The 13,055-nt window shown below is 39.8% G+C and overlaps 1 protein-coding gene across 3 annotated transcripts; it reads left to right on the top strand.

Moving 5' to 3' along the window:
• Positions 1–1,298: 1,298 nt before the first annotated feature.
• On the top strand, positions 1,299–13,000 carry LOC114360864 (uncharacterized). 3 transcript variants are annotated; one of them, XM_028315700.1, is made up of 9 exons: positions 1,299–1,428; positions 2,186–2,315; positions 5,758–5,868; positions 7,828–7,963; positions 8,423–8,508; positions 9,450–9,662; positions 11,186–11,393; positions 11,961–12,046; positions 12,524–13,000. In XM_028315700.1, the coding sequence occupies exons 1-9, from the start codon at positions 1,336–1,338 to the stop codon at positions 12,715–12,717; spliced, it is 1,257 nt and encodes a 418-aa protein (XP_028171501.1). In that variant the 5' UTR covers positions 1,299–1,335; the 3' UTR covers positions 12,718–13,000. The 3 variants fall into 3 exon arrangements, with proteins under 3 accessions (XP_028171501.1, XP_028171503.1, XP_028171502.1); XM_028315702.1 differs by lacking the exons at positions 1,299–1,428; positions 2,186–2,315 and adding an exon at positions 4,098–4,157; XM_028315701.1 differs by lacking the exons at positions 1,299–1,428; positions 2,186–2,315 and adding an exon at positions 4,202–4,301.
• The last annotated feature ends 55 nt before the right edge of the window (positions 13,001–13,055 follow it).

Raw genomic sequence — 13,055 nt, 5'->3', positions numbered from 1 at the left:
TATTCTGGAAACCGGACACTCCATTTTAGGCCAAATTTCGCCCGTTTTTGAACTTTCGAATTTTTTCAAGGCGAGATGTAAAACCTGGCGGTCTTCTAAATATGCTCTCCATCAAGTCAAGAGTCCTATAAATACGTGTGATTTTTTTCAAGTCCGTACTTCAATTTTAAAGGTACTTTTTTCGCCCCAGTAGGTCGATCGGTCGTCCCCGTAGAAATGCCCTTATACTTATTTTTCGGCTTTAACTTTGAATACCCTTCCTTATCCACCTTATAAATGATCAAATAATATGTCATCAAACACTATACATATAGGTACAGATATTATACCTACCTAGATATTTGACGACAGTTAATACATGAGATAAGTATTAATACACTCCTACAAAATTTTATAATGTTGGCCAGGTATGAGAACTTGGTGGACTAGAGAAAACCCCATAGCATGCATCAGCTCCCGCTTTAGTAGCGAGAGAGTTTGGAGTAGGTTACACAATCTCCATTAAAATTCTTGGGTTCGAGCCCCATTTGCAGAATCTCTTTCTGTATGTCATCTGAGTTTGGTCATGGATTAATAGAGATACTTATTAATCCATGGTTTGGTTAAGAGATTAAAGTTTAAGTGATATTTTAAGCCTGACACCAGTGTGTGCTGGACGCAAGACGCTACCAACCGGGCAACATGGAAAGCATTGGGGGAGGCCTATGTTCAGCAGTGGACGTCCTACTTATGGCTGAGATGATGATGATGATGACCAGTGTACTGGGTACTAGGTAGCCCGGTAGTCCATGTTCGAATTTTTCTGATGGACGAAGAGACTTTATACAGTAGAACGCCGATTATCCGAATTAATTGGGACCGGGGTCGATTCGGATAATCGAAAATTCGGATAATCGGACATAGACTGGTAATAAAGAAAAAGCATGTTAAAAACGAACTGTCACACATAGAATAAACTTTAATAACTGTGTTTACAGTTCTACAAGTCGCTCAGTTGAAATATATCTAGACTCCTGCGAGTTCCAACTTGTTACACCAATAGAAAACAAAAAATACTTGGGTTTTAATTTTTTATATTAAGCTTAGGACCGATTCGGATAATTGGCGATTCGGTTAATCGGCGTTCGGATAATCGGCGTCCTACTGTAATTAGGCATCTAAACTGTTCAATTGCAAAAATAAGTAAGTAATTTATAGCAAGAATTGCGTCGGTCTAACAAAGAACTCTGTACTCCACCGCCAATTCATTATTCATCGTTTATCTTTCGATAATTACAATGCTATCGATACCTTATCAATAAATTCAAATCAGTGCTATTACGGTCGTCACAGAAAATGGCTAAAGCGCATTGTTTTATAATTTTGTTATTGTGTATAAGTAAGAGTCTAATACTATGCGATGTGTTGTGTGAACAAGGATTCTGTGCGGTATGTGGATAGTTGAATAAACTTTTACTATTTAAATAACTACTTATTGTTTTGCAAAGAAAGTAAACAAGCCTGCTAGCGAAAGGGTAAAGCCCCTATTTCTCTCTCTCTAGATGTGCTTCTACCGTCTGTAACCTGCTGTAGGGTGCTTGTACCCTGCTGTTTAGTTTTATTAAAGTTGTTATTTTATTTTGCATCGAATAAAGACTCTCTCTTTCTTTCTTTTTTTCACCTGGGACACCTACTTGGCCTTCACGGGTTGAGATATAACGGCGGTTAAGCTGTAGATCTTGGTTACTATCACTGCAGAATAAATACTTACTACACTGAGTGCAGCAGCGAAATTAAAGTCGAAAACATTGCTATAGCAAAAGTTGAAAATAAGCTTTATGACATCAATGTAGGAACCTACCTTCCTATTCCTACTACATAAATAATAGAATTTCAGTTGCACAATACTTTGAAACATCAATATTGAATAAGTCCTTTATCATAAAATCTTAGTTTGTCTTAACGTTCATTACTTTTAGTAGTGACCTGGTGATAAAGGATTTTTAAAAGGGGGACAAGACTTATCCACTATCGTACTACTTCCAGGTAAAAGTTTGGGTTTAGAATATTTCTTAAAACCATACAGTCACTTGAGACATGAGAAATCAATTTTGTCGGTAAAACAAATACCAAATTGAACTGGTGAAACACAACAATACTGTTAATTTGTTATAGCGACAGACTATAAAACTAAATTCCTGCACAGACATACGTCAACGACCCAGGCTGCTCATCAACGGCGCAGGAGTGCAGCATCAACAACGCGACCCACCACGGGCTGACGCTGCCGTCTCCCACCATCTGCAATTGTTGCGACTACTGCCTGCCGACTTTCAGTAGGTTCTTCTTTATCAACAGAATCATCATTAGGATCAACAGCATCATTAACTGCATCACCATCAACAACGCGACCCCTCACGGGCTGACATTGTCGTCTCCCACCATCTGCAACTGCTGCAACTACTGTCTGCCGACTTTCAGTAGGTTCTGCTTCTTCATCATCAACAACAGCATCTGAATCAGCATCATCAACCTCATCATCATCAACAACGCGACCCCTCACGGGCTGACATTGCCGTCTCCCACTATCTGCATCTGCTGCAACTACTGCCTGCCAACTTTTAGTAGGTTCCTCTACTTCATCATCATCAGGTTCCACTTTCTCGTCATCAATAGTATGGTCATCATCAACAGAATCATTATCATTATCGGTTTTGGCATCATGAACAACGCGACGCACCATTGGCTGACATTGCTGTCTCCCACCATTTGCAATGGTTGTGACTACTGCCTGTCGACTTTCAGTAGGTTCCTCTTCATAATGAAAGCGTCAACATCAGTAGGTTACATTTTAACATCATCGACAGCATTGCCATCATCAACAGAGTCCTCATTATCATTATCGGTTTTAGCATCATGAACAACGCGACGCACCACGGGCTGACGCTGCCGTCTCCCACCATCTGCAATATTGTTGCGACTACTGCCTGCCGACTTTCAGTAGGTTCTGCTTCTTCATCATCAACAACAGCATCTGAATCAGCATCATCAACCGCATCAACGTCAACAACACTACCCACCACGGGCTGAAACTGCCGTCTCCAACCATCTGCAATTGTTGTGACTACTGCCTGCCGACTTTCAGTAGGTTCTAATTCTTCATTATCACCGTCGTCTTCGTCATCAGGTTCCATTATATCATCATCAACAGCATCTTCACCATCGACAGAATTATCATCATTTTCCGTCGCCGCCCTCACCGACTATCTTCAACTGCTGCGTCTACTGCCTGCTATCTTTTAGTAATCTCTTCTTAATAATCACCGTTGTCTTCGTCATATACAGCATCATTGACATCATCAGCAACATCGTCATCATAAAACGCATCATCATCATCAACAGCATTGCCATCATCAACAGAGTCCTCATTATCATTATTGAACAACGCGACGCACCACCGTGTGACGCTGCCCTCGCCAACTATATGCAAATACTACTGCCTGCCGACTTTCAGCAGGTTCCTATTCATCAACAGAATCATCATTATCATCATCAGCATCATTATCTGCATCACCAACAACAACGCGACCCTTCACGGGCTGACATTGTCGTCTCCCACCATCTGCAACTGCTGCAACTACTGTCTGCCGACTTTCAGTAGGTTCTGGTTCTTCATCATCAACAACAGCATCTGAATCAGCATCATCAACCGCATCATCGTCAACAACGCGACCCCTCACGGGCTGACATTGCCGTCTCCCACTATCTGCAACTGCTGCAACTACTGCCTGCCAACTTTTAGTAGGTTCCTCTACTTCATCATCATCAGATTCCACTTTCTCGTCATCAATAGTATGGTCATCATCAACAGAATCATTATCATTATCGGTTTTGGCATCATGAACAACGCGACGCACCATTGGCTGACATTGCTGTCTCCCACCATTTGCAATGGTTGTGACTACTGCCTGTCGACTTTCAGTAGGTTCCTCTTCATAATCAAAAGCGTCAACATCAGTAGGTTACATTTTAACATCATCGACAGCATTGCCATCATCAACAGAGTCCTCATTATCATTATCGGTTTTAGCATCATGAACAACGCGACGCACCAAGGGCTGACGCTGCCGTCTCCCACCATCTGCAATATTGTTGCGACTACTGCCTGCCGACTTTCAGTAGGTTCTGCTTCTTCATCATCAACAACAGCATCTGAATCAGCATCATCAACCGCATCATCGTCAACAACACTACCCACCACGGGCTGACGCTGCCGTCTCCCACCATCTGCAACTGCTGCAACTACTGCCTGCCGACTTTCAGTAGGTTCTACTTCTTCATTATCACCGTCGTCTTCGTCATCAGGTTCCATTATATCATCATCAACAGCATCTTCACCATCGACAGAATTATCATCATTTTCCGCCGCCGCCCTCACCGACTATCTACAACTGCTGCGTCTACTGCCTGCTATCTTTTAGTAATCTCTTCTTAATAATCACCGTCGTCTTCGTCATATACAGCAACATCGTCATCATAAAACGCATCATCATCATCAACAGCATTGCCATCATCAACAGAGTCCTCATTATCATTATTGGTTTTGGCATCATGAACAACGCGACGCACTACCGTGTGACGCTGCCCTCGCCAACTATATGCAACTACTACTGCTTGCAGACTTTCAGTAGGTTCTTTATCATCATCATCGTCATTAACAGCATGATCAGATTCCACTTTAACATCATCAACTTCGTCATCATCAACAGAATCATTATCATTATCGGTTTTGCCATCATGAACAACGCGACTCATCACGGGTTGACGCTGCCCTCGCCGACTATCTGCAATTGTTGCGATTACTGTCTGCCGACTTTAAGTAGGTTCCTCTTCTTCATCATCAACAGAATCATAATTATAATTATCGGCTTCGGCACCTTAAGCATCATGATCAACGTGACTTACAACGGGCTGACATTGCCGTCTTCCACTACTGTCTGCCGACTTTCAGTAGGTTGCCTATTCATCATTATCATCCACATCATCATTTGCATCATCCACTTTATGAGAGGACGAAGTTGAAGTGAAGGAATGCCCTTCAATAATATTTTGTTTGCGAAAATTGACTTTAATTTCACGATATTCAAATTCAATTTTTAGTGAGATTATACCAATCGAATTGAGAACCTCCTCATTTTGTTGAAGTCGGTTAAAAAAGAGCTGACTCACAGCTTCACTCAAACTGAGTTCAGTGTCCCGGAAAGCGGAAGATCCCGAGTTCAACTCCCATCTGAAGCAATAAATTTCTAGTGATGTTTGATGAAATCACACAACCTTCGTTTCATAAAGAATTTTAGAGATCTATAAATACCTAAGGGTTTGTCCCGTACTTTTCGTAAAGGTAGTGTTGGGTTCCAACACTAAAACTCATTCATTCCTTCATTCGTTCGATCTTGTGACGTATGTATTTGAGCGCCTTTCGCGCCCAGTAAGTAGCGTTTCGTACTCCGGCCATTACACTTGTGATTGTGTGTATTAAACTGTGCAGACCTGGCAATAAACTTAATTAGTGAAACCACGGCCTTTCAATCAACACCTACAACAACAACATCTTCGCTGCCCTACAGGTAGTAGGAAGGCGCTGGACGCAGGCCACTACCAACCGGGCAACATGGAAAGCATTGGGGAAGATCAATGTTCAGCAGTGGACATCCTATGGCTGAGATGATGATAATGATGATGATGATGATGATGATGATGATGTCCCGTACTTTTCAGATGAAGGCGCGCATTGCAGTCTCGGTGGTCCCGGGACCGGGACAACCATTGGACGTTGCGGGGACGGACTCACCTGCATCGCTGAGGCCGATGGCAACTTCTGTCGGAGGAGTAAGGATTAATTTAGATTGTACTAGCTTTCCGCCCGCGGTTTCACTCGGGGTTTAGGGAAGCGCTGGACGCAGGCTGCTACCAATCGATCAACATGGAAAGCATTGGGGAGGCCTGGGTATTTCTCATCGCCACGGTTCTCATCATCACCTTCGTGGCAAATTTTATTTCTAACTTATTTCAACTTTTTGTAAACAAAAATTGTAGCGCTTGATGTGAAGATTGTGTTCTCAATAAATCAGTCAAATTGTGAGTTTCGTTTGGAAGCTTTAACGTTTTGAATTTTTTGATGCCACGAAAGTGATTCTGTACTTCACAGCAATAATTTTTTCAAACTTTACTACTGTAAATGACTCTTAAGTGTTTATAAAACATATATTTTGTCTTATTTTCATAGATAAATAGCAATAACATAATATAAATAGGTACCTACTTAAATACAAGATAAAATTTTACCGATTAAGTCACCTACTAAGTTACAAGATTTTACGCAATTGGTTTTAAGGGTGACACTGGTGGCGTGGTGGCATTCTGAAATGCTAAAGAAGCAAAAAACGGATTATCAGTACCTCAATAAAAAAGAACTCTAACTGATTATCAGTCCCTCAACAAAAATATATTTTTTATTTAGGCCAGAGGGCCTCGTATTTTTGTTGTACAACTTTTAACTCAAACTTCAGATTAAATTTATCTTACAAACAGATACACAGTCACATATACAGACATACATACAGTCATACAGACAGACAACAAAAATACGAGGCCCTTATTTATTTATTGATGTACTGATCTCTACTTACCACGTATAATTTATTAGTTATTAAAATATTGTAAAAACATAAACACCAGTCACTATATTTTAAAATAAACCAAAGCAAGAAATCACTTTCGTGGCCTAAAATCACCTTCGTGTATAAAACACCACGAAGGTGATGCCACGAAGGTGACGAAAATTTTAGTTTTTTATGAATTATCCTTAAATTTGAATTTAACGGTTCAAGTTGAATACTACACAAATAAGTCTAACATGTTAAGTTTTCAATGGCAAAGTTTCAATTAAATTGTTTAAATTTTAGAGGTAGAAAATATTGTTCAAGCAAGCGACGGTATGTCTATGGATAATCACAAAAAGTTACGTATTTTTTTCGCGGAGCGACGATCGACCTATCTCACCTCCCCAATGGTCGAAGCGCGACTGACGTTAACCGAATAGAACGCTGTGATTGGTTGCTGGTGTTCGGTTTAACGGCAATCTTGTATTATTACTCAAAATTTTAGGTACCTAAAATCGTGTGACCAACGTGTTTCGCTTTCTCAATTCAAAATAATTATAAGAAGATATTTTTTTGACTATTGTGTGGAAAGTATATTTAATAACGATGATTTTAGTAGGTATATGCTACACACAAATTGAATGAAAATTGTGAATGCAGTAACCAAATGTTTCATTGCAACCGAAGGTGTGACACGATGAGAACGCGAAAAATGACCCCGTTTTTTATCGTTTCATGTGATTTTTTCGTATTATTTTTGCTTCTATTACGATAAAATTTATTTTGTATGTAGCTAAATAGATATTTTATCATCTGATTTCAAAGTTATTGTTCTAACTTATACCGTTTATGAACTATTATTGTGTGACCATCAGATTTGAGTGTAAATGAGAAGTACCCGCCTATGTTCAGCAGTGGACGTCTTATGGCTGAAATGATGATGATGATGATGATGAGGTCCTGTAGTTGAAATGATGATCAACTGTCCACCGTCTAACTAAGCCGTAAAATTGAATCACGTTCTGATGTGATAGAAAGTTTTTGCGTAGCCAGCGATTCGTTCGATGATCTTTGTCTCCAGGGTCAATTTTAACTATCTGCACCGAATAATACGTCAGAACACCCTAAAGTTTGCTTGGCTCCAGGATCTATAACCAGTAACTGTACCCAACAATGTCTATTCCAGTGAACACAACCTGCCACAGGGACCAAGATGACTACGACGCAAGGCATCTGGCAGGGGAGACAGGGGAGCTGGAGGAGCGACCGTCGTGCGACGGGAAGGGGAAATATGACGTCTTTTCTTGCGTCCCAACTCAGACGTAAGAACGTTTTGCTACTCTTCTAGAACGGGACTATTCCCACCGCTGCAACTCGTGTGTAATAAATACCCAACCAGTGAAGGTAAAAACTGTCCCAGGAGAGAGTTATAAAAACTGTAGTACTTAAAACTTAGAGCAGAATATATGCAGCCTGAACAGTAACTGCCCCAAGCTTCGACTGCAGTAAAAGCTATGGTAAATCCATTCATTGAAAGTAAATTGTACGAGACCGCTCGCGCTGTCGGATATTAGTTGTAAATAAAGAAATACAAAAATGTTTGAAATTTAGAACTCCTAGCTCACATGATTGTAATTAATATAGTTTCTTGGTTTATTTCTTCTCCGCCTTGGTCCACTCTATTGTGTACACGCACTGATCTAGCAGAAGAGTTTCACATAGGATTATGACCAATATAGTAAACACTGGCAAATGATAATGATAATCTCATTTTCTTCCAGATGCTTTTGCCAGTCCGAAGATGGTGAGAGGATATTCGGCGAAGCAGTGTACTTGGGAGTAGAGACCAAGCGGAACATGCATTGTCGTAAGTAATAGCAGAGTAAATACAAATGAGTAGGTCATCTTCATAGAAACGCACCGAGCGCGGTTTGTAAGTATGTGATGCACACACTGACAAAATTTAGCGTTGATTAGCGGGGTGTTGCGCCGAATTTTGTCAGTGTGAGCGTGAGCGCCGCATACTTACGTATTGGCGCGCTCATATACAAACCGCGCTCGGTGAGTTTCTATGAAGATGACCTACTCATTTGTATTTAGGTACTTTGGTAATAGTTCGTTCGTTTGAGCCAAGCCACTGCTGGACAAAGGCCTTCTTTAAGGATTTCCACAAATTTCAATTTCCTGCGATGCCCGCATCCAGGAACTTCCCGCGACCTTCACCAGATCATCGGTCCACTTACCGCAAACCACGGTAATAGTATGAACATTAAGTACTTAACTTAGGTAATTGAATCTATGCATGATGACCCAAAGTCAACCTTTGCAAATAATGATTTTAGTTCACTGTCATTATTTAGTACTTAGTACCGTAGTACTAAATACTAAATAAACCTAAATATCTGCTTTAAAAGGTACATAATATTATAATTCGTGATACATGAATTAAACCCTTCAGTTAATATCGTCATACTCTAACCACTTAACCACAAAATCAGCTGGACTTTCTTTTACTGATATTCTTACTCCACGTTAAAAGCTGCTTCCGTTTGCATGAAAAAATCAAGAATATCCAGGAGTCCCGTGTCCCGTTGCGGAACCTCGGTGTGCCCCCTACCTTCTTTGAATGATACCACTACCTCTTACCTTATTTCACTAAGTAATGTTTTTACTTCTATTCCAAGCTTCTCCGGCTTGTATAAAAAGATCAAAAAGAACATACATCCAGTGACTGAGTCCCACTACGGGTTATGGGACTCCTAAATCCTCTATCTTTTTTGACTAGTGTTTCTTATTTGACTATTCCAGGCTGCTCCCGCTTGCACGAGAAAATCAAGAAGAACTTAAGCCCAGGAGTTCCGTATCCCGTGGTGGGTCCCCGCTGCACTCCTGACGGTAACTTCCACCCTATCCAGTGCATCGACAGAAAGTGTTACTGCGTGGATACAGTCTCTGGAGAGATTGTGCAAAGTACTACATTTGTGAACTTGGACGAGACACCACTGACGGAGCTGGATTGCTGTAAGATTTTTGGACTTTTTGCGAGAACATTTACGATCGCTTTTTATTTGTTAACTTGCTTTTTATGTATAATAAGTATGTATTTACAAAAAAAAAGTATTTATAGCCTGACCAGGAACATAAAAAAACCCTGGCATAGAGGCGCGTCAATTGCATTTGATAGTGCAACACTGAGTACAGTCGTACCTGTGTTAAATTAATAGGCTAACTTTATGTATCAGGATTCAGGATTACGTGCTAATTTGATATTTTCATAAATTAACGAAAAAATATTATTATAGCTAAATATGGTAACCTGGTTTAAATAAATTAAATGAAACCATCAATCGAGCTAGTAGGATTTATTTTATTATTCATCAATAATCAAATTCAGAACTTGAATATTCAACTGCAATGTCTGCTCATGAACGGTTCAAACTCGGTACTTCTTTCCCAATTCCATAAAATTCAACACTTAGAAAGTGACCAAAATGTTTAAAATAGGTAGTTGAAACAAACCACAGCTAATTTTCATAGTGGACTGTACTATACGATAAACATGTCAGTCAATTTGACAACCTTTGTCGGAAACATTATTCAATGAAAATATTGTCCGAACCCTTAGTATTTCTCTTCGACAAATACTTTAACACATTGTGAACCACTTTTCTTTCACGACTATAAAAAGATTTTAGCAATTTAATTCACAAAATCAATTGCGCACATTTAAAATAAAGTTTGTTTACACTTTGACAGCAATAGACTGACATGCAAGGTGACATGTCAATGAAGTTTTCAGTTATAGATGACCCACGCTGAACTGTCCCACCAAACTCAATGACAGGGGGGCGCTACCATCGTTCAACTATATGGTTTCCAACATGGCAAAAATCTGAACCAGCGATCCGGTATTGACGGTGGCGCCCCACTGTCAATGTCATCGACAGGACAGTCCAGTATTTTGGAACTATACTGTTGCCATTAAAAGAAATTAGTACCATTAGTTTTACGCAACATGGCGAGGGTTTTTATGTTCCTGGTCGGGCTATAAGTATGTTTATATCCGTTGTCTAGTACCCATAGTACAATCTTTGCTTAGTTTGGGACTAGAAGCGCAGTGTAAAATGTCTAAGGATATTTATTTATTATTTATTTTTTCTGCGGCTTCTTTCGCGTTAATTTCGGGATTTTTAAATTCACTCTAGTCTCTATCTTAGAGAAGTTCTAGGTTCTATGGGGTAAACAATAATTGGACCTCGTTTCATTTCCCTTTGGGAGCTATTTTCGGAAAGTCCTTTCGTAGCAGTTCATTCATAAAACTACTTGGGTGCCTTTCAGCGCAATGTGTTCAGTAGCACAAGCAGGCGGCAAAACGTGACAGTTGTAAAATGATGAAATGTGTTTTTTGTATGGAGTTACATAGCTCCGTGAACGATACGATTATTGATTCGATCAAAAAGTACCACTTGTTTCTCTTGCACTGTAGGTACTGGAGTGTTAATTAATTTGGGCAGTTCTACATAAAGCTATAAAATCCCTTCCAGACGATGCAGACTTAGACCTGTACCCTGAGCAGAGCCGCGGAGACCCGCCTTACAACTTAACCACGCCTTGCATCGAAGGCATCCAGGATCAGATCGACTTGATCCAGCAGAGTGAGGAGGAAGGGTACAATGTGGACTTCTTCAGCACAGTGCAAGGCTGCCTGCCTGATGGGACGCCTACCAGGATCGTTACTAGTAGGAATAGAACGTACGTAAGGGTAAAAAACCCCCAAAAGTTACTTACTTTTTAACCGCCTTCAAAAAAGGAGGAGGTTATATGTTTGGCTGTATGTATTTTTTAATGAGACTAATGCCCGTTTTCACCAGCAATCCCTAATTTTTAAATGACCTTTAATAGTAACACATAACAAGAATTCAGTTTTCATAGGGGTCACTTAAAAATTAGGGATTGATGGTGAAAACGGGCATGAGACATTTTAACGATCACTATAAATGGAAAATGTTTGTGTCAATAACAAATTGCTAAAAACATCAGTAGGAGATTTCTAGTGTAAAATCATTGGTTTCTTCAATCCTTCCCTTTGTCGGAAAAGACGTGCGATTTAAATTTTTTGGTCGCGACCTAAGTTAGTCCGATTGAGTTGAGTTGAGAGCCCCGTCAAAGCAGCTGACGTATAAAGTTTGATCCCAGTTGTCCCAAGTCAGAAGACGAAGCAGAACTATCGATAATGTTATCTTTCTCTTTCAATCCAGATGAATTTGAGTGTAAATTAGCCAAGTAAGTAGGTACTTAATTTCTTATTTTATATTACAGAAAGATTTGCGTGGACGAGCGTGGAGAACAAATAGGAAATTACCAGGCCGATCCAAATACTCCCGAGTACAACAATATAGACTGCAGTAAGTTCCAATGTTATTACACTGTTCCAGAAACTAATTGTGTCAAATGAAATGATCATACACTTGTTATTAAGCCATAGCTTCAAAACAAAAACCTTGCTCTATAACGATTATCAGCCAACTGATAAAAGAGACTAGAGTAAACTTTATTATTCTAGTCTGTATCTCTACTGCGTTAACACGACCATTTTCTAATTTACTTACCAGAGTGCCTAGTGTGAGTTTGATGTAAGTAAACTCACACTCAGCCCACAGTTGCAAATGGAGGATTTAGCCAGATGTTCGCATATTTTATCCCCTTCCCTTTGACAATACTTACTACGGGAAGAGAAATGGTGGTCTACAATGCCTTGTATAACATTCATCTTGGCTAAAAGGTTGACTGGACGACAATGCCATAATACTGCATTGAGAAGGTACGCCTTTTGTACGCCGATATTGTTAAGCAATAAAGTTTTAAATTATTATTTTTCTCAGAATGCGCCCGAACTTCCCACATCATGAGCACATCCTCCGAGAAGCCAATATGCTGCAGCAACGGCAACTTCAGGAAGATTCAGTGTAGACGCGGGATGTGCCGCTGTGTGGACTCCGACGGCCGCCAGACCGAAATGGAGCAGTCAGATGTCACGAAACTGTCGTGTTATACAGCGGATTGGAGGACGTGTTAAGATTTTAATGTGAATAAAATATTAATTAAATATCACTTTGATAGAACCTTATTGGCCAATTACCGTATGTGTAAGGCCAAAAATGAGATGGTTTAAAAAAGAAAATGTCAATTTGACATTTAAAAATATGCACTAGTGATGTGACATATTTTAAAATAACTTGTTAACGTTATTGACTTTCTCCAAAATAACGCTTTTTTTAATATAGTAGTAATCAAATTGTTCATTCAAGTATTGTTTAATAAAGAGTTAAACAGTCTGTTATTAAAATCTGATCCCAAAATATCTGTGAATGTTTTATTTTGACCTTTAAGACTGCTTGTCTTTTTCTTTTTCTA

This window comes from Ostrinia furnacalis, unplaced genomic scaffold (genome assembly GCF_004193835.3).
Source record: "Ostrinia furnacalis isolate ACB-3 unplaced genomic scaffold, ASM419383v2 OfSCF5196, whole genome shotgun sequence".
Classification (NCBI taxonomy): Eukaryota; Metazoa; Arthropoda; class Insecta; order Lepidoptera; family Crambidae; genus Ostrinia; species Ostrinia furnacalis.
Note: the sequence above shows the minus strand (reverse complement) of the source record. Positions and strands in the feature narration are given on the sequence as shown.